Source organism: Apiospora marii (genome assembly GCF_038362585.1).
Source record: "Apiospora marii strain CBS 49790 chromosome Unknown utg000013l_segment0_segment0, whole genome shotgun sequence".
NCBI classification, from domain to species: Eukaryota; Fungi; Ascomycota; class Sordariomycetes; order Amphisphaeriales; family Apiosporaceae; genus Apiospora; species Apiospora marii.
The window spans coordinates 1,598,952-1,623,769 of record NW_027117384.1 but is presented as its reverse complement, the minus strand read 5'-3'; the positions used below and the strand labels follow the sequence as shown (position 1 = coordinate 1,623,769).

At 53.8% G+C, this 24,818-nt stretch overlaps 7 protein-coding genes across 7 annotated transcripts; 4 read left to right on the top strand and 3 right to left on the bottom strand.

The window, feature by feature from the left end:
• Positions 1–2,725: 2,725 nt before the first annotated feature.
• Positions 2,726–5,719, top strand: PG985_015635 (heavy metal tolerance protein; the record flags this gene model as incomplete). The annotated part of the gene is made up of 2 exons (XM_066835401.1): positions 2,726–3,121; positions 3,191–5,719. 2 exons carry the CDS (start codon positions 2,726–2,728, stop codon positions 5,717–5,719), a joined length of 2,925 nt encoding a protein of 974 aa, XP_066676604.1.
• A 976-nt stretch (positions 5,720–6,695) lies between these two features.
• On the top strand, positions 6,696–7,599 carry PG985_015634 (uncharacterized protein; the record flags this gene model as incomplete). The annotated part of the gene is made up of 2 exons (XM_066835400.1): positions 6,696–6,752; positions 6,916–7,599. The coding sequence occupies 2 exons, from the start codon at positions 6,696–6,698 to the stop codon at positions 7,597–7,599; spliced, it is 741 nt and encodes a 246-aa protein (XP_066676603.1).
• A 1,584-nt stretch (positions 7,600–9,183) lies between these two features.
• On the top strand, positions 9,184–10,741 carry PG985_015633 (uncharacterized protein; the record flags this gene model as incomplete). Its single annotated transcript, XM_066835399.1, has 3 exons — positions 9,184–9,287; positions 9,433–9,728; positions 9,789–10,741. The coding sequence occupies 3 exons, from the start codon at positions 9,184–9,186 to the stop codon at positions 10,739–10,741; spliced, it is 1,353 nt and encodes a 450-aa protein (XP_066676602.1).
• A 1,131-nt stretch (positions 10,742–11,872) lies between these two features.
• Positions 11,873–13,381, bottom strand: PG985_015632 (longevity assurance proteins LAG1/LAC1; the record flags this gene model as incomplete). Its single annotated transcript, XM_066835398.1, has 2 exons — positions 11,873–12,334; positions 12,425–13,381. 2 exons carry the CDS (start codon positions 13,379–13,381, stop codon positions 11,873–11,875), a joined length of 1,419 nt encoding a protein of 472 aa, XP_066676601.1.
• Positions 13,382–14,868: 1,487 nt separating this feature from the next.
• On the bottom strand, positions 14,869–17,058 carry PG985_015631 (uncharacterized protein; the record flags this gene model as incomplete). Its single annotated transcript, XM_066835397.1, has 1 exon — positions 14,869–17,058. The coding sequence occupies one exon, from the start codon at positions 17,056–17,058 to the stop codon at positions 14,869–14,871; it is 2,190 nt and encodes a 729-aa protein (XP_066676600.1).
• Positions 17,059–22,152: 5,094 nt separating this feature from the next.
• PG985_015630 (uncharacterized protein) lies at positions 22,153–22,572 on the top strand (the record flags this gene model as incomplete). Its single annotated transcript, XM_066835396.1, has 1 exon — positions 22,153–22,572. The coding sequence occupies one exon, from the start codon at positions 22,153–22,155 to the stop codon at positions 22,570–22,572; it is 420 nt and encodes a 139-aa protein (XP_066676599.1).
• Positions 22,573–23,720: 1,148 nt separating this feature from the next.
• PG985_015629 (uncharacterized protein) lies at positions 23,721–24,608 on the bottom strand (the record flags this gene model as incomplete). The annotated part of the gene is made up of 1 exon (XM_066835395.1): positions 23,721–24,608. One exon carries the CDS (start codon positions 24,606–24,608, stop codon positions 23,721–23,723), a length of 888 nt encoding a protein of 295 aa, XP_066676598.1.
• Between the last annotated feature and the right edge of the window lie 210 nt (positions 24,609–24,818).

The following is a 24,818-nucleotide window of genomic DNA, read 5'->3' as shown; positions in this document are numbered from 1 at the left end:
CTGATGCCCAGAGACGAATCAGGACGGTAAGTGTGTATGCTGACGGTAATCGGGACGAGGATGCGTGATGTGGACAGGTGAGATGCAGAAGCGGGCAGGAAATCGTCCAGAAGTACAGACTGGAGTCAGGCCAGCTTGGCCTACCGGTATCCTGGCCGGTACATTTTCTACCTCCCACCACCACTACCGGCGTGAGCCCCTGCAGCCTCAACCACCCGCCAAAGTGGGTAAATCAGCTCGATGGGTCCGAAGTATATCTGGAGAATCAGGCTTGGCCTCGAGGAGATGTCTGGCCACAAAACGCCCTATTCCTAGTATTGTGGTTTGTTTCTCATCTTCTCGTCTCCCGGCACGAAGAGCGAGCATCGCAAGGACTTGCCTGGCCAGAAGCCGGATTAGCTGTTGCTGTATATGCAGGCCTTGATATTCATAGGTTGTTGCCAACCCTCAGTGCCAAGTGCTTCCATGTTCTGACAGGTCGAAACAAGACCACATCGGGCTTGCATCAACGTCGACAGGTATGGCTGGGCCAGAACGAACGAATAGGAAGTCTCCTCAATATAGAAGTGCGAACTTGAGACGCCTCAAGCCCCGATCTGGGCTTCGACAGACAGACGGGGTCGACGCATCGTACCAATGTCTGTCTCATTAGATTATATACCCTCCCTTGCACCTTGCAATTGGGTGTTTGGGTATTCGCTGACATACGTAAGCCATCATCCACCAGAGAACCGTTTCGCTGTGGTACAGCATCTGAAGTTGTGTCACACTACATTACATGGCGACAGATCGTGCACTGCTGCACTGCAATCAGCCATGTCAAAAGAGGGAAGACCCGGCCTCTGGCAGCCATCGGCTCAAGATCTGTTGGAGCTAGCTAGCTGTTCAAAACCGGCCATGTTTCGATGTCGATATATTTGGTGATCGGGTGCCGTCCACCGGGTTTAAACACGGCTTCGTTCGTTCTCTCTCTCTCTCTCTCTCTCAGTGCTCTCTCCCCCCCAGCCTTTACCACACAATTTTAGCAATCGGAGTCGGACCCAAACCCCACCACCGAACCCACCACCACAGCAAACGTCGAGTCGAGACCGTCCAGCCCCCCCCCCCCCAGTCCCCTCAGTACCCTGGGTACCTTTTCTGTATCATCCCTGCCCGAGGACTCGTGCTTCATGCATGGGCGCGCTTGCTAGGCCAGGATCGCTAAAGGCAAGGCCGCAGGCGGTGTACTGGCGGAAAGCCGTTTGGTCAGCCTGTGAAGCCTCCACGACAAACCGGATGCCATTGTTTGGTCGGCGAGTCGACTTCCAACACACCATTGGGTATCGGGCCTGCATATCCCGGCGCTTTTACTTACTGTCATTTCTCACTTTGGTTTGATGCGTGGGTTCCTCTGTTGCAGCAAGGTACCTGCCCGTATCGGCTATTGTCTGTCTGCCTGTCTGCCTGTCTATGCCATTTGGTATTGTGTGATGATTCCCTCGCGCCCGTCACATCAATCTGTCCGACGACAGGACGAGACAAGAAGAAAAAGGTCTTATTTTCCCGCATCTTGATCCCACCCACGTCGGCCTACCACCGACCAAGCATCTGGAGAGCAACTAGACGCGGGGTTCTCAAAATACTACAGTACATACCTACCACCTACGTACAATTGCTACCCTCACGCCACTTGCTCCTCGGACTCCCACCCCTACCAACTACATACCTACATATCTTGACGTCGCAAAGTCAGACCCGTCCCAGGTCCAAGACCAAGACCAAGACCAAGACGGGAGTCCAACAAGTCATTCATCATCTTCTTCTTGTTCTTCGTCTAGTCACTCACTCACTCACTGCCCGGCTGCTGCTCGGTTGGATACGAAGTGCTTTTGGCTTAGGCGACACGCGGCTGGAAGTCGGCCGTCCCACTATTTGTAGCCCACCAGCTCTCCATCATCGCTTGTCAACTCAAACATCGATGGTCGGGACCTTCTCTAGCATAGCATTGGTCCCTCGTCGAATTTAGCCCCGGAGGCCAGAGGCTCAGAGGATCTCCCTGTTGGGTACTATACTGCCCGTTCTGGTTGGCTCAGGCAGGGGCGCTTCGTACTCCACCCTACTTTACATAGTTAGTTGTTGATTCTGGTTGCAACCGTCCGCTTGTTTCTCTTCAAGATCCCTTCGATCTTTTCCCGACCAGACCTCTCGAGAACCCGTCTTGCTGCCCGGATCTTCGTCGGCCGCTCATTGATGATACCTTGTGAACAGACTGCCCGCCGACGCAGGCCTTGGTTCATCGTAACTCACCATCACACTACTACCGAGATCCTGTTGATCCCTACCTCGAGGTGAGCATTGTTCCTACTCTAGTCCCGAGTCAGTCTTTACCAAGGGTGTGGCTGTCGCCACTAACACCGTCTGGTGACCTGCCCCACCAGACTCTCTGACCGGGATTTCTCTCTCTTGCCTTGAACCGAAAGCGAACAATTGTTGATTTTAACACTTTCTCTAGGTTCTGAAGCTCTTGGGGATTTTTGAGAGATCGCTGGCATTGTTTTTGTTGATCCGCCTTCTGGTAGTTTTTCCTTGGTGACGAGTGCGAGGAGATGACCAGCTTGGCGTTGTCCTGCAACTGAAAAAGTAAGTTTATACCTATTCGTCCTGTTGTGTAACACGGCCTGTACGTTCATTCGCCCTGCTTGTGCCGAGTCTCGACTAGGTTGCTGACCTGCATCCAAAGGCCATAATGGAATCGCCCATACTGGTGAACCCCAGTGAAGAGCCTATAGAGATTCTGAGGCGCGTATTCCAGTATGCGTACCCAGCGGTTCTCCTCGTTGTCTTCCTGGTCATAGGGTGCACCGCCAGTATCATCAAAGCCCTGCCCTCAGAACATGCCGACGACACGAGCACCAAGGGCCCTGGCGGCAAACCCCTCCCCATTTCGAAGCGCAAACGAGAAGAGGGAGAGGAGGATGAAGAGAGCGAATGTACAAACTCATGGTCCAAGGGCTACTTCCAGTACGCCACCATCTTTGCGACATTGACCTTTTTTGCCATGGGAACAAATGTGGCTATAAGAGCGCTCTACCATCGCAACGCGGCGGGCGACCACGGCTGGTGGTGTGGACAGTCCAAGACGGTATGTTCACCTTCAACCGTGTACATGAGGCTGCTGTGCCCCCACGGGTTTTGCTGACATGGTAGACAGGTCTTCATCCTCGGCTCGGCTTTTCTCTGGCTCTATGTGTGTATAACACTCTTCGACTGGAAAGTTAGCCCTGCATCGGTGCACTTTGTAGTCTGGTGTCTCGCTCTTTTCGGGGACCTGATTATATTTGTCTGCGACATGGTCATTCTCATGGGAGAGCACAAAGTTATGGTCAGTCTCGACCGTAGTAAATATACGTTGGAGACGGGCCCAAATGGTTGGGACGTCGTAGACCTCAGCTTGTCTGCATCGCGCGTGGTCCTGATTGCAGGGCTGGTGTCTCTGTATTGCGGGCAAAACGTTCTGCAACGGTATGCGGAACGGCGAAGAATGCACGACGACTACGAATCGGGCCTAGACGAAAACTCCCCTCTGCTAGACCACTCTACGAATGGGTATGCGGCAAGCCACCGCCAATACGGCCAGACCGAATCGACCACCACGGATGACGGCACTGCGGAAACATCGGCACCGACGGTCGACGACGATGCTGGGTTTTACCGGCCCGAGAAGCTGCCACATACGACATGGGTGGAGTATCTTCGGGGGTACTCCGTGTTCTTTCCCTACATGTGGCCGACCAACCATTTCCGGATCCAGGTTATCGTGGTTATCTGCTTCATCATCTTGATCCTCCAGCGCATCGTCAACATCTTAGTTCCGATGCAAATCGGAATTGTTACCACACAGCTGTCTGGTGATAATCTTAAACACGGCGAACAGCTGGAGATGCCATGGAAGTCTCTGGGTCTCCTGATTCTGTTCAAGCTACTGCAGGGTACCTCGGGCTTACTCGGCTCTGTTCGGTCGCTGCTTTGGATCCCCGTGTCACAACACACATACCGCGCTCTTACCACCTCGGCTTTTGAACATGTCCATTCTCTTAGTCTGGATTTCCATTTGGGCAAGAGAACCGGCGAGGTGCTCTCGGCCCTCAACAAGGGCCAGTCGATCAACCAGTTCCTCGAGCAGGTTACGTTCCAGGTGTTCCCTGTACTCGTCGATTTGCTGCTGGCCATCACTTACTTTTACATCAAATTCGATAGCGTGTACATGGTGCTTGTTTGCATCATCACCTTCTACTACCTGTTCCTCACAATTCGCATGGCACAGACTACCGCGGACCAGCGCCGGTTAATGTCCAATGCGGACCGAGAGGAAGAGGCTGTGAAGAATGACTCGATCGTTTCATACGAGACAGTCAAGTATTTCAACGCCGAGGACTTCGAGTTTAAGCGCTATAAGCAGGCTATCGACACCTTCCAATCGGCCGAGGCGAGAGTTCAGTGGAGCTCCTCCACTATGAACGTGGTGCAGTCTTTGGTGTTCATGATCGGAATGCTTGTTGCCATGTTGCTCGGGGCTTACCAAGTTAGCCTCGGACAACGGAAAGTGGGCGATTTTGTGGCCTTGATGACTTACCTGAACCAGCTCCAGGGGCCTCTCAACTACTTTGGCACGTTTTATCGGACGGTTCAACAGGCCATGATATCTGGAGAACGTCTCTTGGAATTATTCAAGCAGCAACCAACCGTGGTGGATCGCCCTGGTGCTGCCAAGCTTGACACCTGCGATGGTCTTGTGGAGTTCCAGAAGGTTGCGTTTGCCTATGACCAACGTCGACCAGCATTGAGGGAGCTTTCATTCAGGTGCGAGCCTGGTACAACCACAGCCCTTGTCGGGGAGTCAGGTGGTGGGAAATCCACTCTATTCCGTTTGATGTACAGGTATTTCAACTGTGACTATGGTGCCATCAAGATCGACGGCGATGATGTCAAGGATCTCACCATTGATTCCGTGCGACGATACATAGGAGTGGTCCCGCAAGACCCCATCCTGTTCAACGAAACACTGCTGTACAACCTTCGCTACGCCAACCAGAACGCCAGCGAAGAACAAATTGTTGCAGCTTGCCGAGCTGCTAGCATCCACGACAGAATTATGTCCTTCCCGGATGGCTACTATACAAAGGTTGGGGAGCGCGGTCTTCGCCTCAGCGGCGGGGAGAAGCAACGTGTAGCAATCGCACGGACGTTGCTGAAGAACCCCAAGATCATCATGCTTGATGAAGCCACCTCGGCTCTCGACTCGCATACGGAGCAGGAGATCCAAGGACGCCTGTCCAAGATCGGCGAGGGCCGGACACTTCTGATCATCGCGTACGTACTCACTCCCGGCCTTACAGGCCAGGTGCTACTTAGGTTTATGGCCAAGCTGACTGACTCTTCTATCTTTTGCAGGCATCGACTTTCCACCATTACTCACTGCGACCAGATCCTTGTTATGAAGAACGGGGTGATCGCTGAGAGGGGCACTCATGAGGAGCTCATCGGGAGGAACGAGATCTACGCGTCTATGTGGAACAAGCAGGCAAAGGCTGCGAGGGCTGCCGAAGATGCCCGCAATGCTACGATCAAGGCGCAAAAGCTTGCACATCGCGCCTCGCAGCCCACGCGACGTGAAGAAGACTCATCGAGCTCGTCAGATGAATCGGCCCTGGTTCCTTGGCCTCGGCTTAATACCAAATAACACCGAACTTTTTTGTTTCCCTTTGGATGGCACAGCATACACACCACTGCCTCGTTGAAACGCGATACCGAGTCACTAATTCTGAACCCCTCCCTCTTGAGTCTAACCTCGGGCGAGGGTATGCCCCCTTTTCTTTTGCTTGATCAGGAAGGGCAAAGGACCGGGCTTGCACACACAACCCAGGGCTTTCATCTTTCTCCTTTTTTTTTTCTTTTCTCTTCAGAATCCAAGAGTTGGACATTATAAAGACGTCCATGGATAATATCACTTGCATTGGAACGGCGTTTGGCTGGGTTGGCTTCTAAAACCAGAGACGGGGCAAATCTCTGTGGCGGCATGGATCTTTTTCTTTTTCTTTCTGCGGACGATACCAAACCTCTTTGAGTGTTGCATCTGGCATTACTGCTACAGGGGGATCATGCGAGGATGAGTGGATGAGATGTTCTAGGCGGATCCAAGCGGGGGAACCGTCTTGTTTTTTTTGCCACGATGTGTTGATGAGTCAATGATGTGCACGAAGATGTTGCGTAGCATAATAGATACAATTGAGATCCTTATCCTAGGGATGGATCGGATCACTTGGTTACTAAATGAGTAGAACGAGTAATGAGCTACGGATAGCGGTGCCGTGAGCAACCAATATACTGAATGACAATCCATTATACAGACGTATAACGTGGACATAGCCGCTATAAATCCAGCATGTGCCTATACCCCACTAATACACGATGATCAAGATTTATGTACTCCGTATACCTACCTAACGTGATACTGCTTGTACACGACGCCGTGTAATAAACGCGTGTACGATAAGCGATAAGAGCATCCATTAGTCTGTGTGCCTTAGGCGTAGGCATCCACCCGCCCACTTACATGCACTCTATAACCGGAAGCTCATGGGCTGCTTCTCACTCATTGGCCCTCACCCTTTAATACTCAGCAGTGTGATACTTCAGGAAGCGCCGAACCCCCCAACATGTCACACGAGGAGAAGAAACCTTCGATATCTGTACGAAAGTACATCAAATGGGGTGTGAGTAGGCCCTCAATTCACTTTTACCCCGCCCCCCTCTTTCATTCGCCTGGCCTGGCCACGCTAGGATACTTCTTACTCATTGCTTACTACTACTGACCCGATCACCTATTGCCTGGACTTTTGCTGACCTTTGCCTTCTCTTTGTTTCCCCTCATCACAGGACACGTTCCCGGTGGAGAACACGTCGACGATCGTGCTTACGTCGCCCAAGGAGCGGTACTTCGCCGACGTCCGGCTGCGGATCCCCCTCCCCGTCGCCGGCGGTGACGCGGTCCGGGACCCGGACCAGCTGGACTGGGCGTTCGCGGGCACGTCGAGCCACGACGCGGACGCGTCGCCGCCGCACTCGGTGTTTCGGCACTGGGTCGACTCGCGCCACGCGGACGCCGCGGCTGTCGTCGACGAGGGCGATATGGTTCCCAGCAACCAGCCCGGGGAGACGGTCGAGTCGGGCCGGATGGTCAACCCGGATACGGGGGTCATGCAGCGCTACGAGGAGTGCTGGGTCGATGAGGAGCCCGGGGAGGGGGAGGCTTCTAAAGGGTGGGTGTTGCGGCGCCATGATGACGAGGAGAAGGAGGAGGGAGCGGGAGCTGGAGGCGGCGGGAGGGGCATGGTGGTCAAGATCGGGAGTAGGGTCCAAGGCATCTTGAGGGTAGGGGCTGAGGTCGCGGTCGGGAGGTGGGAGATCACCGCCCCCGGCTCGTCGTCCTGGACGGCGGTTGCCGAGATTGGAGGCATGGCGAAGACGGGGTTCCCTACGGGGTTACCCGCAGCCCCGGCAGTTGGGGAAAAGGTACGCGCCCAGGATGGACGGCAATGGGTTTGCCTGGAGAGCTGGTAATGGCATGGTGGCCCGTCTGCATGTGCCCGCCTCAGCCTCAGCCCTTGTACATTTCTTCTTACTTTCCCGTCTGCGAACAAATACACGCGACCCTGCTTATAGAGAGAGGGCTTTTAGGTAACTTTCGTTTGTAGACTCTGGAAGCGTTATATATCAAACTCATGCAGGTCGCCTCTTGTTACATGCCGCTGGAATTTGCTACAGTGGCTACCCAGCGGAAAGGATCGCGGGTTACTCCTGTGCCTCACTGGAGCATCGCAGTGATGAGCCGACCCTGCCTGCCATACTTTTGTTAAGCTCTTGGCGTTTTCTTGGCCCAACGGGGGTAGGTATTATGCGGTTTGCACCACCAATCTTCGCTATACTCCTATTTGCTGGTGGTGGTGCTGGCGTTCTTCTTCGCGAGTCAAACCAAGCTCTAGACCACGTTCACAGCCCGGCCCCGTTGTGCAACCTCCGTGTTTGGCATCATGCAAAGACGCCAGAATTTCTCCTGGGTTGGATCGATCAATTTTATTTTGTTCGGTGGTGGCACGACCTTTGCAATGCTTCTGCTGCTACTACTGCTGCTTCCCCTCAATGTGTATGGTATGGCACCCCTGCCTGCCAGCCAGCTGACTCGAGCGCTAAGAGCGTGTAAGTCGCAGCGCAATTTCCCAGAACCAACAAGACATAAAACGATATAGCCCTGGCCCATGCGATATGCAGATGGGATCTGCACCTGCCACGATATGTAGCGGTACCGACATATTATCAATCTATTTGCAGCTCAATGGATTTCCCGTCGTCGCCTACTTAAAGTACATACTGGCTTGCTATGCTAGAGTTAGTTTAGGCAGGTAGGCTGGAATGCTACTTCAGCTCCGCCTCTACCCGTGCCCCATCCTCCCCATATCAGGCGACGTGCAGCAGTAGTACGGTATTGACAAGATGGAACACTGATGAACAGACCAGCTTGCTGCCCTGGCGCTGTCACTGCCAGAGTCAAAACGCCGTCAGCCGCCTAAGAAATCAGCTGAACGGCGTCGTGCGTGCAAACAGGGCGATGGAGCGGAGGTAGGCAGGCGAAGGAGGGAAGCGAGAGGCAGGCAGGGCATCCTGGTCAAACTCTATGAGACTGCAATCAACGACCGAACTCTAAATAATCGACACAACGGCAAACTGCAACTGCCAACGCCACGCCCGCCTCGCATGGAATCCCGGGACCCGAGGGCATGGTCCGTCCAAGGAAGAAGGGATGGAAAGAGGAAGGATCGATCGAATTACATGCAGGTACCCAACCCCAACCTGCATGCGCGATTCTCCTCCTGGTGATTTAGGAGGTACCGAGATGGGTTGGTCAGGTCTCCCGTGTTGTTGCATTGCCTGGGCACATAAGTGTATATATGGATTGCCATCTTCTCGCTCTCTCCCCTACTCATGAGACTCCATTCTCTTCTCTTAGAGACCACAATCTAGGCAATCTGCAGCCGTCCATTCCTTTGCTTGCCATCGTGCTTGTCACCCGCTCTCTTGAAAAACCTTTTCTCTGCAACTTGCTCGCTATTTGAGTCTCCCCGATACCAGTCAGTCATCAACACCAAAATGAAGGTGTCAAGCTCCGTGTTGGCTGGCGTGGCCGCCCTTGGGGCCGCCACCGAGGCCCGTTGCGCTCAAGAGCAGCTGCGCAACATTGTGTATTTTGACCAGTAAGCCTACCTACTTGCCTACCGTACCCTAATATACTCCAATCATCTTCCATCTTTGTCTCTCCCCCCTTCCCCGTTCTCTCTTCCTCACTACGCAATACTGGACAGAAAGGCCACCGTCCACTTACACACGATGGATTATCAGATACCACACGGCCATTCTGCCGCCCCGCGATGTGACTGCCGGCATCACGCACGTCGTCATGTCCTTTGCCAACTCGTCGTTGTTCGCCACCCCCAACATGACCGAGGAGTACAAGCCCTTCATGGACATCTCCAAGGTCCGCGCCATGTTCGACAACGGCACCCAGATCGGCGTGGCCCTCGGCGGGTGGGGAGACACCGACGGCTTCGGCGCTGGGGCCAAGACGGAGACGTCCCGCAAGCAGTACGCCCGGAACATCGCCCTCATGTCCCAGAAGCTCGGGCTTGACTTCATTGGTGAGTTTGTCTGTACACGTGTTCTTCTTGCCGAACCATCTCACTTACACGCCAGCACAGATATCGACTGGGAATACCCCGGAGGCAACGGTGCCGGTTATAAGCAGATTCCCAACTCAAAGAAAGTGGATGAGATCACGACATTCCCGCTGCTCCTCCAGGAGATCAAGAATGCCATCAAGCCCCGGGCACTCTCCATCGCCGTTCCGGGGAAGCCCGGGGACATGATCGCCTACACGCCCGAGCACGCATCGGCCATCTTCGGTGCCGTCGACATGGTCAACGTCATGGCCTACGATCTCATGAACCGCCGCGACAACGCCACGTCCCACCACACGGACGTCCACGGGTCCCTGCAGGCCGTCGACGCCTACCTCGCGCTCGGCTGCCCGGCCGCCAAGGTCAACCTGGGCCTCGCCTTCTACGCCAAGTACTTCCAGACGGCCAAGGGCGTCGACTGCTCCGGCGGCCCCATCGGCTGCCCCATCCTGCCCGCCGAGAACGCCACCGACGGTTCTGATCTCGGCACCAGCGGCGCCATCACCTTCGAGGTCGCCAACGTGACCCCGCCCTCGCCGCCGACCAACCTGACCACGTCCAAGGACCAGTCCTGCGGCACCGGCACCTCCTTCACCTGCCAGGGCCTCGCCGACGCCGGCTGCTGCAGCCAATACGGTTTCTGCGGCTCGACCCCCGCGCACTGCGGCGCGGGCTGCCAGGCCGGGTTCGGCAGCTGCACGGGACCCCAGATCGGCGCCTCGTTCGTGTCGGCCCTCAAGGAGTCCAAGACGGACGAGGTCCTGGGCGGCCAGTGGTGGTGGGACCCCTCCAACGAGCTGTTCTGGACCCTCGACACGGTGCCCCTGATGCAGCGCAAGTTCAAGGAGATCGTGGCGGCGCGTGGCCTCGGTGGCATCTTCGCCTGGTCGCTGGGCGAGGACAGCTACGACTGGAGCCATCTCAAGGCCATGCGGGACGGCGTCAAGGGTCTGTCTAAGGCTGCGAAGAAATAAATTAATCTCCAGGTCGGTTGATGGTGGGAGTGTTTAATGTTTTACATCTGTTGGATTATCCCCCATCATTTGAGCCCAGAATAGAATCGTTAAGACCATTTGGCTTGGTTAGTTGGAATATGTATTTATAGTGTGTTAATAGCCAGCCAGCCAGCCTATTGAAGCAATGACATTCCCATCTTGGCTCATAATTTGCCTCGGCCTCCAGGGCCATGTATATCGACGTTTAGTTTGACACAAGTGATTGACTCCTAATTTTCACTAAGGCGGACATTACATCAATATTTATTTTAATGTTTTTCATTAGATATTAGCTATATGTATGATGTATGTATATCCTCCATGTAGATTCATCGGGTGGAAGAGCACGCTCCCTCCCTTTCCCTCCATACAGGATAGATATATGCCCACATCGCAGGTCGCCTCGAGAGTAGATGCATCATCCCTTTCGCCTGTGATCCCCCTAATCTGTCTGCTTTCTTCAAAGTCGGGGGTTTTGTTTTAGCAGCAGTGGGATTGCCTTGCCGTTCGTCCTCCGCTCTCTAGACTCCAGTCCGCGACAAATCCAGTCTATTTGGGTAACGACCGAACTCCGTGTTTTCTTTTCTCATGACTTCTTCGCGCTTTCTCCCTCTCTTCTCTCAACGTCGAGAGCGAAATGGTTTGGGGCAAAAGCCCAGAAGGCTCCATACTCAATCCCCATACCACCACCTATCCCCATCCCCTCATTTCTCATGCAAAAATTGCCCCTTTGGACCTGATCCCTCACATCACCTGATGCCATGACCGAAAGTCCTTTCATCCTCATATCCTCGTTATTGTCTCGACAGAAAGACTGGCAGAAAAACCACACACGGCGGTTTCCATATAAAAAGAACCCCAGTCCAGATGCCGTATACCAAAAGTCGCATTGACATGTATCGTACACGCTATAATATCGAGGCCAGAGCAACGAGGTGTGTTCTCAAAGTGTGTAACAAGAAACGAACGTCACGATGCCCAAGAATGAAGAAAAAGCTTCGTCATATATACATCTTCCATAGACGAGGTAAGGGGCTGCCAAAGTGCCAACACCCAAAATCCCCCGAATTTGATAGGCGGCAGCAGCAGAAACAACGGCTACATGGTCTCTTATCGGGAAGCCTTCTTCTTGTTGTTGGGACCGGCGCCGTTGGTCTGCTGCGCCTTGGCAGCGCCGTTGCTGCCGTTGAGCAGGGGCGCGGCCTCGTCCTTCTCCTTGAGGCTCGCGGCGACCTCCTCCTCCTCCTCCGAGTCGTCGCCGTCGGAGCGGTCGTCCTTGGCGACGCCGGCGAAGGCGAAGCGGTAGGCGATGCGGATGATGAAGAAGAGCCAGAAGAGGTTGAGGGCCTGCAGCGAGGCCAGCAGCGTGCCCGTGATGACGTTGGAGAGCAGGCACTTGAACTGCCCCGCCTCCCAGTCCATCTCGTAGGGGCCCACGGTGCGGAACTCGGTGAAGAGCGAGAAGAGGATCTTCAGGTTCAGGTAGTGGCGGAGGTAGATCCACATGCCCATGAAAAGGGCGAAGTAGGGTCCCATGAAGATGCTGTCAAGGTAGTTCATGGTCTTGGAGGTCTATAGTATAGCGGGTGTGTAAGCTCATGTTCTCTCTAGAGGCACCAAGTTTCTCTTCTTGAAATATTGCAGACAGGGGTTGAAACTTACGGCGAGGAAGAAATCACTGATATCGTGAGTGATGTAGACGGCGAGACCCATGTAGGTGAAGTGGAAGCGGTAGCTCAGGGCGATCAGAGCCAGACTGACAATGTGGTGGCCGACCAGCTCCTTGAAGTCCTTGCGGCGCTTCTCGAGGCCGAGGAGCAGTACAATGGCCTGCTGGGCCCAGTAGGCGGCCTGGAACAGGTAGTAGAACTTGAAGACGGCCTCGTGGGTCTTGTGGGGGAAGTTCTCGTACATGCCGCGCGTGTTGAAGTACCAGACGGGCGTGCGGCTCATGACGTACATGCCGACGGGGCCAAGGACGCCAAAGTAGATGGCCGTGTACATCTGCTCCATGAAGCGGTACTGCTTGCCCTTGGAGCGCAGGCCGCAGTAGCGCGCGAGGGGGCGCAGCAGCTCCTGCATGATGAACTCGCGCGTGAAGGACAGCACGATGGCGTAGAAGCTCACAAATGCAATGTCCCACAGGCCCTTGCCGTACTGGTGCGGCGTGTCGGGCTCGGCGTCGGCCTCGAGCGGCAGCTTGTAGGAGAGGAAGATGAAGCGGGCGGCGGGGTTGGACTCGGTCGGGTTGACGGCGTAGGCGCCGAGGAAGGCGGCGAGCAGGACCAGGGGTCCGGCCCAGGTGTGCTTGATGGCGTAATGCTTGCAGCGGCTCACGAGGGTGCGGGCCTTCCGGCGCTTGGAGAACTTCTTGGAGCCGGCGGCCGAGGCGTCCTTTTCGCCGTTGGCATTGAAGACGGCCGACGAAGACGAGGACGAGGGCGGCGAGGGGTTGCCCGCGAGGCCGGTGCCTAGGCTGGGGGCGCCCGTGTCGCCAGCGCGGATGTCTTGGCCGAGGGCGCTCGACTTTCTACGCCGGCGGGCATTGTTCTCGTTGGAGGCCGTGTAGGGCTGGTCGGCCGACGAGTTGAAGGCCGGAAAGGGTTCGGCTCCGGCCATGGTGTGCGAAGGTTCCAAAAGGAGAGGGCAACGCAGACTCGGTCGGATCTGGCGCTCTCAAGGTTTTTTTTTTCGTCCGAGAAAAGGTTGACACGCGAGTGTTTAATGTGGCAGGACACACAAAGAGTCGAGGTGCAGCCGGCGGGATCGAATGGACCCGTTCAGATGGTGCTGAGACACAGTAAGATAAAAAAAAAAAAAAAAAGTAAGTCCTTCTTCTTCTGGAAGTCGGTATAACCGGGCTTTGAAGCGTCAATCGGACCCAATCAGTCAGATCTGACAAGCTACCGGAAGGAGTGTTTCTTCAAAAGAGTTTATATGGTAGGTAAGGAGCGAGGGAAAAAAAACCAAAGGGATTGGTTGATGATGTGTTTGGTGTTGTTGGCAAGAAGTAATAATGGGGATTCCTTAATGGGGATTCCTGCTCGCTCCTATCACGCACCAAGCACCACACGCTTTTAGCACGCGACAATCAGGGAAGGAATCCAGCGGTCTTGGCATCGCTCTTTAGGCCGTCCTTCATTAACGCTTTTTTTTTGTCCACCCCTTACTCAGGACTTTAATGAATCCCACTTCGTGAGACCGCGTGCTCCTGTCATTGGCTTGATATTCCCCCATACTACTACGAATATCATTTCCTCGCTCTTAGCTCTACTATACTGTCCGTCCTCTTGTCTGTGCCACCTGAACAAGTATTGACCTATAGCTTGGTCACACAGCAATAACCTCCTATCAGCTACTACGCTATATTAGTTGTCATCTAGTTGGTGCTCTAAGAACTCCTTCGTCTTTCTTTTCTTAACCTTTCTGTTCCAGGCGCGGCAGAGCATGAGATGACATGGCAAAAGGACAAGGGAAACCCCCATTTATTAGTGTCCGTCAATCCCGTTGCTTTATCCACTCCATGCGAAAATAGGGGGCCGGTCCCGCCAACAGCGCCTGGCTTAAAGCCGAACCGTGGCATCCGTGCATCTACAATCCCAGGTCACCTGCGCGCACTAGATGCCATTGAACTCTTTGGTGGCTCGCCGAAATACTGACGTCTACTCGTCTTGTTTTCAAAAAGGGTATCTTTTAAAATCCGTCAGTTGACTGCTATCTGTCCGATGACACGGCGGTCGCAGCCAATGTATAAGACTCCTTGATCCATATAGCCTAGAGGCATAGACGCTTCTTCGTCCATCGCCACAACCGGCAACGTAAATATTATATATATATGTACACAATCGAGCCAGGACGCCCTGGCCCAAGAGATGAGCATCGCTGAGAAACGCTCATATATACTGTGATATGTCCGACTAACCACAAACTCCTTCCTTGCCCATTTTTGTAGACCGTTCGCTATCGTGTGATCCGTAATCCGTAAAGGTATATATATATATATATGCAATCCGTAAAACCCCTGAAAAATGCACCGCTACAATGCTCTGAAGTGATCCCAACAACCCAAGCGCCTCGCTGAATATGAACTCAAACATCGACATGACTTAGTCACGACTTGGTGTGGTCAGGATATCGTCCACGGGACGCCTGGGCGCTCCTGCTGTCGGCGACAATCCTTCATTTGGTGTTGACGCCGTCTCGCGCCGTGTGGGTCTCAGCTGCAACGTGTCGTTTCGGAGCGCTGGACTTGGCAGAGGACTGGCACCATGCGCTGCCGTCGCGGCAGGAGTATCTGCTGCGAGTCGTGTATGTGACGTCGGTGTTGCTTGGGGTTCATCTTCCTCGAGTAGTTGCGCGAGTGCAGCCCCTCGCCGCGGTGGCGCAGGAATGACTGTCACTGGCAAACTCTCGGTATCAGGGGTGGGCCTCATCTTTTCCCGAATCCGCTCAGCCTGGGTTGCCGCAAAGTCTTCCATGCGCCCTCTAATATCCCACCGGTTGACCTCATCATAGTCGCGCTGTGGGGGCGCCGGCCGCTGTGTATGTGGAACCACCTCAGCCGGAGGTCGATTTGCGTTGGTCCGGGACTTCATTAGTTGTGTGAATGAGGACCAGGCAGCTCGACTTTCTTTCGGTCGTGTCTCCGGTGTCGCGCGATCCCGTGCGGGAGAAGCTTCCCTTGATCGTGGTGTGTTGTCTACGGGTTCGCCTCCTTCCACGCCAGGATCGGCATTCGACGCATTGCTACTTGTCCTCGACATGGTCCGCCCCAGGGCCTCGGTTGGTGTTCGAGACGTTGCATCAGACACAGGCTGGTACCTCACAGCATAGACCGTACTGTCAGCGCTGGCAGTGTCCGTCCTGCTGACCGGCGTAACCGCAGGTGGTGGCCGTGATGGCCATAATGGTGGCTGTAGGAAACGGGCCGCTGATCTAGCGGTGGTGTTCTCCGTCTTTGGGCTTTGGGTGGCCGTGGTTGTGCCGGCCCTGGACCTATATCGGCTTGCAATAGAAGACATCGCCGGCCACACATTGCTTCGTTCGCTGGGTGGCGGGCTTGGTCCGGTATTGCCTGTCCCACTCTCGCCGCCGTCGTCATCGTCCCCCTTTTTCGTCCTTCTTCGTCGAGGCCAGGAATATTCAGATGAAGGCAAATCGATCATCTCGTCACCGTCGAAAACCTCCCGGCCCAAAATCCCATCCTTCTTTTCTTCCCGTTCAAGTGCTTCAATGCGCTCCACCCACTCCCATACAATCACACTTGCCGCTGCTGCTCCCACCCATCTGACGTAATCACCCCATGCAGTGAATTCGGATTTGGATATGTCCAGAATGAAGAAAACGACAGGAACAATGACCGCAAGAATGGATAGCATTGCCATCAAGGAGATGTTCTTCATCAGCGGGTGGTAGAACGCGTATCTCTTCTTCATGAGAGAGTAGTAAATCACCCACGCCGCGTAAAGTAATCCTAGGGAGAGTTGAAAGAGGTAGTTCAAGGCGGGGACGGCATCGGTAAAACTCCGTGGTCTCGTATTCCCGGGGCCAGTATACTGGAAACTGTTCAGCGCTCCGAATATTACATCCAAGGTGATCAAGGCGAACGCAGTCCATTTGATAATGACCTTCTCCCTTTGACGCGGAAAGAGACGGATCAAAGTTTGAGCCTGAGCCAGCCAGAGAAAGGTATCGGATATGATGCGAATAATCTTGAGCTGCGTCCCCTCAGCGACCAAGCGTTGCAGTTCCTCGGCGTTTGCATTTCCAATTTTGTACTGGTCCTCGGCCACACGAAAGGTGTCCACCGTCGCGATCGTGAGCGATACGGCGACGCTGAGGGCCGCGACTTTTTGCAACCATGGACGGCCTCCAATACTGATCCCGTTGTTCGGGCTGGTGAAACCGCGCTTCCCCAGGACGACGACCCCACCATCTAGAAAAGATCGTGGCGCAACAAGAAGCATGATAACAAGCGTGTAGGCAATGACAGTCGTCGCTGCCAGCGCATAACATTGTGGGAAGGTAGACGCGTAAAATGGATCCCGGAGATCTGAAACCTGAGGGTCGCCCGTGGAAGTCTCATCGGTAGTGATGCCGCCATTGGTAATGATGGCGGGATGCGCGATGGGCGCCTGGCATGCCGGTTGGAAGACGGTGTCTGAGGATAAAGTCAGAGACTGGCCGTCTCCCAGCATCAAGATGCCGTTGGCCGGTAGGTAGAAGCTTGAGCATCCGGTGATCCTCGGTATCGAAGCAGAGCTCGTTGCCGAGGGGAAGAACTGCCGCGCCTCCATCTTGAGGCAAGAGACCTGAGCGGCCAGCCGCTACGCGACGATTATCAAGCGGCAAAGACGCTATCTCGAGGCAGCCGCCATGGAATAGTAGGTCCCTATGCGCGGGATGACTGCATTGGTCGCAGTGTACTGTTGTATTCAAATAACTTCGAGGTTCGGGTCGAGCGGGATGCGTGTCGTAGTTGTCGTCGTCAGCGGCGAAAATGTCGAACGAACGGTTGGGAAGTCGTCGGTGTCAAGCGTGTCGATACCCAGTCCCCGCGTCGTTTGCTTTCCTCCTCTTTTTCGCACCACAACTGTATTGTGCAATTGATAGATGGCGTATGCAATGGCCAAGTAGTCCGACAATGGAGTTTTCGATTGAATGCGACCAGTTATTCGCGACTTTCACGGCGGTAATTCGAAGTGTCGAGGCAGATCTGGGTCATGTGCGAATAGTAAACGGTAGTAGGTAGTCAGAATCAGCGGGGGGAATGGCGTCTGGGCGCCCAGAGATCTTTGGGGGGGACAAGAAGGGTTTTAGTGAAGAGAGGTGATCGAATGAGCTTGACTTCGCAAGCACAGGTGTACAGTATCTGCGGCACGGTCTGTCTGGGAGCATGGTTAGGGCGTCCAAGTTTTTGGTCGCTTGCCCTTACCCCCCTACCGCCTGTACGCGGGCCTCGGAGCCTAGTCCCAGAACAGTGAATGCCCCAGCTAGACCAGTCCGCAGAGCAGGGACAGCGCTGCTGGAAGTGGCAATGCAATGCAAGCATACCCCATCCAAATCCTCCTTCTCCAACCCCAACCCCAGCCTATGGTGCAAAGGAAAGTGAAAAAGACCACTTAAATATTTCCCATGGCGTTGGGGTGGTGTCCCGAGACGGGCCCGTCCTACCAAAACTCCATACTTGCGGCTTGACCTCCCTCTGGCTTGATTATGCCCAGACTTTCTGCTACGGCATACCATTAATTCCATCAAACGCACCAGCTCATTAGACTCGGTGAATGACAGCGTACGTCTGTGTCGTCACTTTGTCCTGTACGTGTGTTGGTGTAGAATCGTGCCCGTCTGTCTCTTTTCATTTTTCTCGTTCGCGACGTCTCGAAAGTGTTTGGAGCCTTTACCAAATAAGGCAGGGGGCGTTGTATGTAGGCTCAACCGTGTGGGTCTTCTCCCCTCACTAAAGTACCCTTCACCACTCGCTAGAACGAAACCTCACCACTATCACTCCATCCGTGCCAACGTGCATACCGACACCGCAATACGGTGCCGCGTTCCGATCAGAAATCCGGGTAACAATTCATCCCGGCTTTGCTTCTTCCATCTTCTTCTCGACTCAGCCGCCGACAATTGCCTACCTGGATGGGACGGACTAGCAACGCTGTCAGACATGCACTTAACGTACGGAGGGCCCTGGTGCCATAGCGATGAGGGGACATCTGTACCCCGGGCTTGAGAGGCCTGGGCGACTCAGGCCAATCGGAGATGCAGTGCATCTGAATTCCTCAACTCGTTTCTCTTGTATCCCCTTGATGTTGGTACAATGTCTATTCCGTTGATCATAGCACTTGACGGATAAACTGTCCCAGCGATTACTCAGGGGCAGTATTATACCCAGAGCAGCGCTATCGCCATCAAGGAGATGCGCATGTGGTATTGGGTTTGCAACAACCAGAACCTATTGCCCGACTTCAAGTACAGAGTAATGCGCAGTGTCCAGGGAGTGTGGTTGGAAGAGGACGGTTGGGCTCCAGCTGAAACCCCAACGTCTGTCTGACATTGGTAAGTACTTGTTCAGCAAACAACTTCGCCGCGCTTCGAGAATGAAAATGTCATCCGAGCCAGCGGCCTCTATTCGGATTAGGCTCCAACGAATCAGTAGGCAACATTGCCCCCCAGCTGATGCCCCGACGTCTCCGTACTGGTCTCCGTACATAAATAAGCAAGACGACTCCGCCTTCGTGCGCGCAACTCCAGTATTTGCTGACGGGAAAGACAGTCGCGAACAAATCACTCGAATTGCCATGTTGCCTGCCATGTACGCGAGTGATTGTGATCCCGTGTAATTCCGGCCATGTTCCCGGGCTCCCCGCGGGTACTCATCTTGGTTAGACACTGCCCAACCCCAGCTTCGGGTCCTCCTCTCCTCTCCTCTCCACGAGCGAAGTGGTCCTTGACACACATTTAGAGCGAGATACTGATCGATCCCGGGGATCAATCGATTAAATTGGGTACATGTTTTTTGGTGGTATTGTCCAAACGAATGGAGGCTCAATAGTAGAAGGCGGTTTATTACCCCCGGATCATGAATGGTCTGTGTTCGTAGTAGGGCTTTTCGAGAAACAGCGGGCGAAGAAAAAGCTTACTTTCAAGTTGCACCACCTGGCTTGCTGGGCAAAAACGGCAAGCCGGTAAGAGAATCGCTTCAACTGTCCTGCTGTCAGCTTCGGTGTACCAGGATACTTGCCTAATTTGAATAAAACCACGAAAAAAAAGAACGACTGGGCTGCACGAGCAAGTTGTTCGCATGCAGGTGTGCCGTCCGGGCCCATGTCGAAAGTCGTCGCTTAGAGAGAGGCCAGGCCGCTCGCTTCCTTAAGACGTCAGTTGCCGTGGCGTTTACTGTGCGTCTTGTACTGTGCGACCCTTCCCAACTAGGTACATATGTAGCTAAAGATGTATGCACGTGTTGCCTGTGGCTGTTGCCGATAATCCCCGCAAAGCAACGTCCTCGAGTGCAGAGTGTATCAAAACTGCACTCAGACTCGCTTCCTATGCTTGCACCGTCATTTTTGATTAATTGAATTAGCATTTGCATTAAGCGCGGCCATCACTTTGCCCTCGAGGCTTCCTGGCTTAATGTAACCAACGCCAACACAACTTTGAACAGAGGACGGTGATCTTAAGCAAGTAGACTGGATGAATAAATAGAAGCCTCGTGGTAGAAGCCAGAAGACGGAAAGAAGGCCATCATCGCTCGCATCGCAGTGCCGGACACATGCTGTGTACCTACCGTTGGACAACCTTAGACACAGGTCTCCGTTGAACCGTCCTGTCGGCTATGGTGGGCGTGTGCGTTGCCAAGAGCCCTCTGCGCGCGGTGCCGTCTGATGACAACTTGGCATTGGCAAAGCTTGTTGATGGCTTGGCGGTCAAACACAATCGAAGATCCCTTCTCTTTCTCTGCTCCTCTCTCTGTGTCTCTCTCAGCCCACGCCCCAGCCCTCGGGTTCCCCTGTCCCCTTTGTCCACATCCACGTCGCGTATCGTCTCAGCTTCGTCGGCCTACGGCCTGGCCGGTCGTTTCGGTTGGGCACGCCCCCGAAACCATGAGTCGGCATAGGGGCGTGGGCGGAACACAAAACGGCGATCGCCAGTCAGTCACTTAGTATATGAGGCTTCGTCTGCTCAAGGTCTTTACAAAAGAAGGGAGAGACATCTGGCACTATATGCATTGACTCGGCAGCCCGAAAAGCCCGTCTCATTCGCGTTTGTCACTAATGAGCGGAAACAATCTCCATCGTGATGCGAGGAAATAAAATGGCGGTGGCCCTCAATTTCTAAAGCAAATTGAGTCAGTTGGAGGAAGACTTGGCTTTTTGCTGAAGCTTTCCGATCTACGCTATAGCGCAACGCTTCTGCTCCGGAATCCTCAGACGGTCAACCCATGCGGCGCACTAAGGTTCTGCCTGCAGGTTGTACTACTAGCTGTTGTGAAGGTTCAACGGACTCCGGGCAATTTGATCTCAAGCTTTCTGATTTCCTCTGTCTATGAATAAAAATAGATATCCTCTGTCACTCAGGTAGGCATCAAGGTCCTTGTCAGTCAAAAAGCCACGGGTCATGGATTCTGGTATTTAGTAATGAACACCTGCACCATACTACAGTTCGTCCGGAGATCCCTGAGTATGCGGAAATAAAAAGCCTGTCGAGTACTTGATGCATTCGTGCTACCCAAAAGCTAATGGTGCTCTCCTGACTCCTGAGGCATGCAGGACAGGGTGAAGAATAGCATCCATAAACCCGATATTCCCCCTTCAGCCATGTATGCAGATCTTTCGTCCAATAGTACTTAGGCGTACCTTTTTTTATCACATACATATTGCGTCTTCTACAATGTGACTCTTTACCTGCATGGATGGACAACCTAGAGAAGAGCGATGAGGTATTCTGCAAGTCTTCCGCTTCTCTTGGGTTTGATAGCCAGGTTCTTGATGCTCTGCTAGGCCGCACTTACTAAGTCAAAATTCCGTTCTTTGTTGAGGTTGCTTCAAGCCCTGTCAGTTGGCTAGCTTCTTTCGCTTATGACTTCTCTTCAGCTGGCTACGTTGACTCGGACAATGCCGCAGCATAAAGTATCAAACCAAATTCCCTTGATGGATTAAAGGGGGGTGATGCTGGCAAGCCAACAAACACGATTGCCCCCCTATCCTAGCCAGGGGTTACTTCCAAGCGACTCCGGCCGGGCAAAGGCGAGAAAATTGTCTTCCTTCACTGAATCAGCAGCTTGCCAAGTGATGCAATTGGACCACATCAAAACGCAATACAAATCAACCAGAGTCAATGAGTCTGTTCCTACTATTGCTGTAGGAGGTGGTATCGTCTTGCAATATATCGCGTTGGGGTAAAAGATATGTACAAGGGCTGAAGGTTCCAACCCCTACAGCCCCTATCACGGTCATGATGATGCCTTTGAGGAGTTTAAAGCTCCGGGGGATCCCATCGACCGAATTGTATACCGGGTTCCAGGCACGAGAAACACGATAAATTGAGTGACCTGGAACATGTATCGCAGTGACCCTCGGCCGTGAGAGTGGCCCTTCCGGCATCATATCATCAGTATGTTTACTCAAATGAGCTAGAAGCACAAGGACCAGTCATCTGGCAGGAGCCGCCGACCTTGCTTCGGCAGGCGGGTTGGCGCGAGTAGCCAACGTATATAACAGAAATGGCGTCCTGTTCCTTCAGATCCAGTGCGAAACAACGGTCATTGCGCGACGATGGCAAGGGTTCCGTAGATCGTAGAGGACCCCCACGGGGGAATTTTTCGCACACAGCACAGCTTCACGGGGGTCACCAGGGTTGGAGATAAGTTCTAGCAGACGACCAAGATGCTAAGTTGGCAACGTTTTTCTTCTGCTCCATGGGGAATGAGTTTGGTGCAGCCTGACGCCGTCACAGGGGGGCCTTCCAGCCAAGCCAAACGCTTTCTCGACGTTCGTGACTTCGAGAACTTCCTCGAAGAAGGAGATCGTATCGTCGATGGCACCTTCCAGATGCTCGTCGACAGTCGCAACTCCGAGACCCTCCTCAGGCATCGCGATGCCCTCGCCAACGGCCTGGGCGAGGCCCGGCTTGGCATACGTGTCGGACAACTCTCAGAGGAGCTGACGCCAAGCTTCTCCTCGAATCGTGTTTCGTGGGGAAAAACTAACTCCTGGTCAGCAGGTGTTTTGCACACAATACATGTATTACATGAGGTAGGTGTGCATGCTTACCTTGGAGAGAGTCTTCCCCAGGAGAGCATCTAGCTTCTCTTCAACGGCGGTGACACTCAGACCTTCCTCGAGCAGCGACCGTCGAGCCGACTTCGGTAATGAGAGAACACTTCTCGGATTCTATCAGACTTGCGAGTTAGGCAGTTCGCCCAGTGCTATATATGTAGGAGCAGGGCAAGACGTACGGGTAGGCGCCGCTAGAACGGTGATGGCCATGAAGGTTGTGTAGCCGAAGGGTTTGACCTCCAATTTGGAGAGCAGTTGGTCTCTGGAATGAGGCTTTGCGTGGTAGGGGCAGGTATGGTGAGTTTTGCAGGTAGCCACTCATAATTACAATGTTGCTGGGAACCAACCACGCGGAGCTTACGGTTGATTTATGTACATCATGCAGATTGGGGAATGTCTGGAGAATGCTCCGTTGACCCATTGGCCCATCATTATTATACTGTAGGTTATGACTCCAAAATACAAAGGCAAGTAAAGGCACACGTTTATTGTTCCATGCGCACCGAAGGGATCAATCTCGACGACCAGATTATACCAAATACGCGATCTGCAGTCCCAGTCCACATATTTACTTATAGATGATGAACATATTCGTGTTTGCTCATCTGGCCAAGCATGCCAGTGCCGTGATCGTCACGGGCCATGAGCACTTGTCAACAGCCTGGACTTGATGATTCGTCTATTGCAGCTGCATCAAAGAATGTATGTATTCACGCCTGTTAGATCCAGGAATAAAAAGCTTGTATTGTGGTCCGCCAAGGCCTCGGCTTCGCTGTAGCATCTCTAAGGAGCACTATTAAAACATGCTAAGCACATATAGCATGTTCTTCATTTCCTTAAAGGGAAGGCGAGACAACATGACTGGTGTAGGTGGGAGGGCCCGGCACGGAGCCGGAGCCGCACACCACGTGCCCGGAACGGGCCGGATCTACAAACCAGCATATATCTACACATTCACCTAATAAACCAGGATACTGAGAGTCGCTAGGCTCTGGAACTGCAGGTGGCAGCTTTATCATTCATCAAGTATGTAGGGACTATCGCCTTTCCACCTTGCCTACTTGTGTCTTCTTCCATCCGCCCAAGTTGCAAAGGCCACCATTGGCTTCACCAAAGCAGCATGATCGCACATTCCCGTGCTTAGAATCCCATTGACCTGACCCATGGCTTCCATCTCATCCACGACCCGTTTCGAAACCGTCCCAGTCGGTAACTGCCAGATCCTCTGACAAAGTGACCTGGGCCAGGGGCGACCGTCCCCAGAGGAGCCTTTTCGGGTCCGTATGCCGCCTGGTCTGCGGTATGGAGTCGTCAGGCAAGCGGGCGAGGACGTGGTTGTAGTAGTAGACGGGGCTGAAGTAAAGAGGAGAGTAGGTGGGAGGAGGGGACGACGGGATCGACGCAGCATCCGCGCCCTGGTCCACCCAGTCATACATCTGCGGCGACGGGCTGCCATCGTTTCCCCACATGATTTGCTGTTCCTGTTGTTGTTGTGCGTTGTGCAAAGTTGGATCCTTCTCTGCGACCGCCTGCGTTAAGCCGGCCGTACCCGAACTTGGTCGCAAAGGAGGCAGAGCCACGTGACTGCTTGCTTTAGGCATAGATACGTTGGCGATGGGCTCAACGGACTCTTCAAAGAGCGCTTTCTCCTCTTCGTCTCCCCCGATATACATGGGGAGATCATCGTCACCGCCATCATCAGAACCCTGGTCATTGGCAAAGGGGGGTGCTGGGAGTGGCTGGTATCTGACAGGGGGCAGGCTCTGCTGCTGTTGCTCCTGTGGATAAGATGCTCTCTCGGTAGTAGCTCCGGAGGGGTCGAGATCCTTAGTTGAATTCATCGTGACATTGGCCCGGGGCCGGTACAGGTCGGCCGGGTCCACGGTTTCCCGTCTTCGGCTGTGCGTGTGCGGATATTGGTTGCCATCGATAGACCGGGCGGGCTGGCCGGAGCCGGGCCGGATGTTGATCTGCTGCATCCTCAACAGACGTTGCCAGTTTTCCACGCACGAGATGCTGCTGTTCGGTTGCCAGTGAGCACATTTCCGAGAGATTAGGTTCATCTTGAACACGGACCTGAACAGAGTTGGGTACAAGCAGACCGGTCCTTAGTGAATCAGAGGGAGAAAGATAAGGACGGACCGGTGAGTGAGGACAAGCATAAATTATATACACCGGAAAGTCACCGTACCTCTCTTGTAGTAATATGCAATTGAACGAGGGGCAGCTTGGCCCGTTGTTGTTTAGACCTCAGTTTGGTGTGCGTTTGCTGC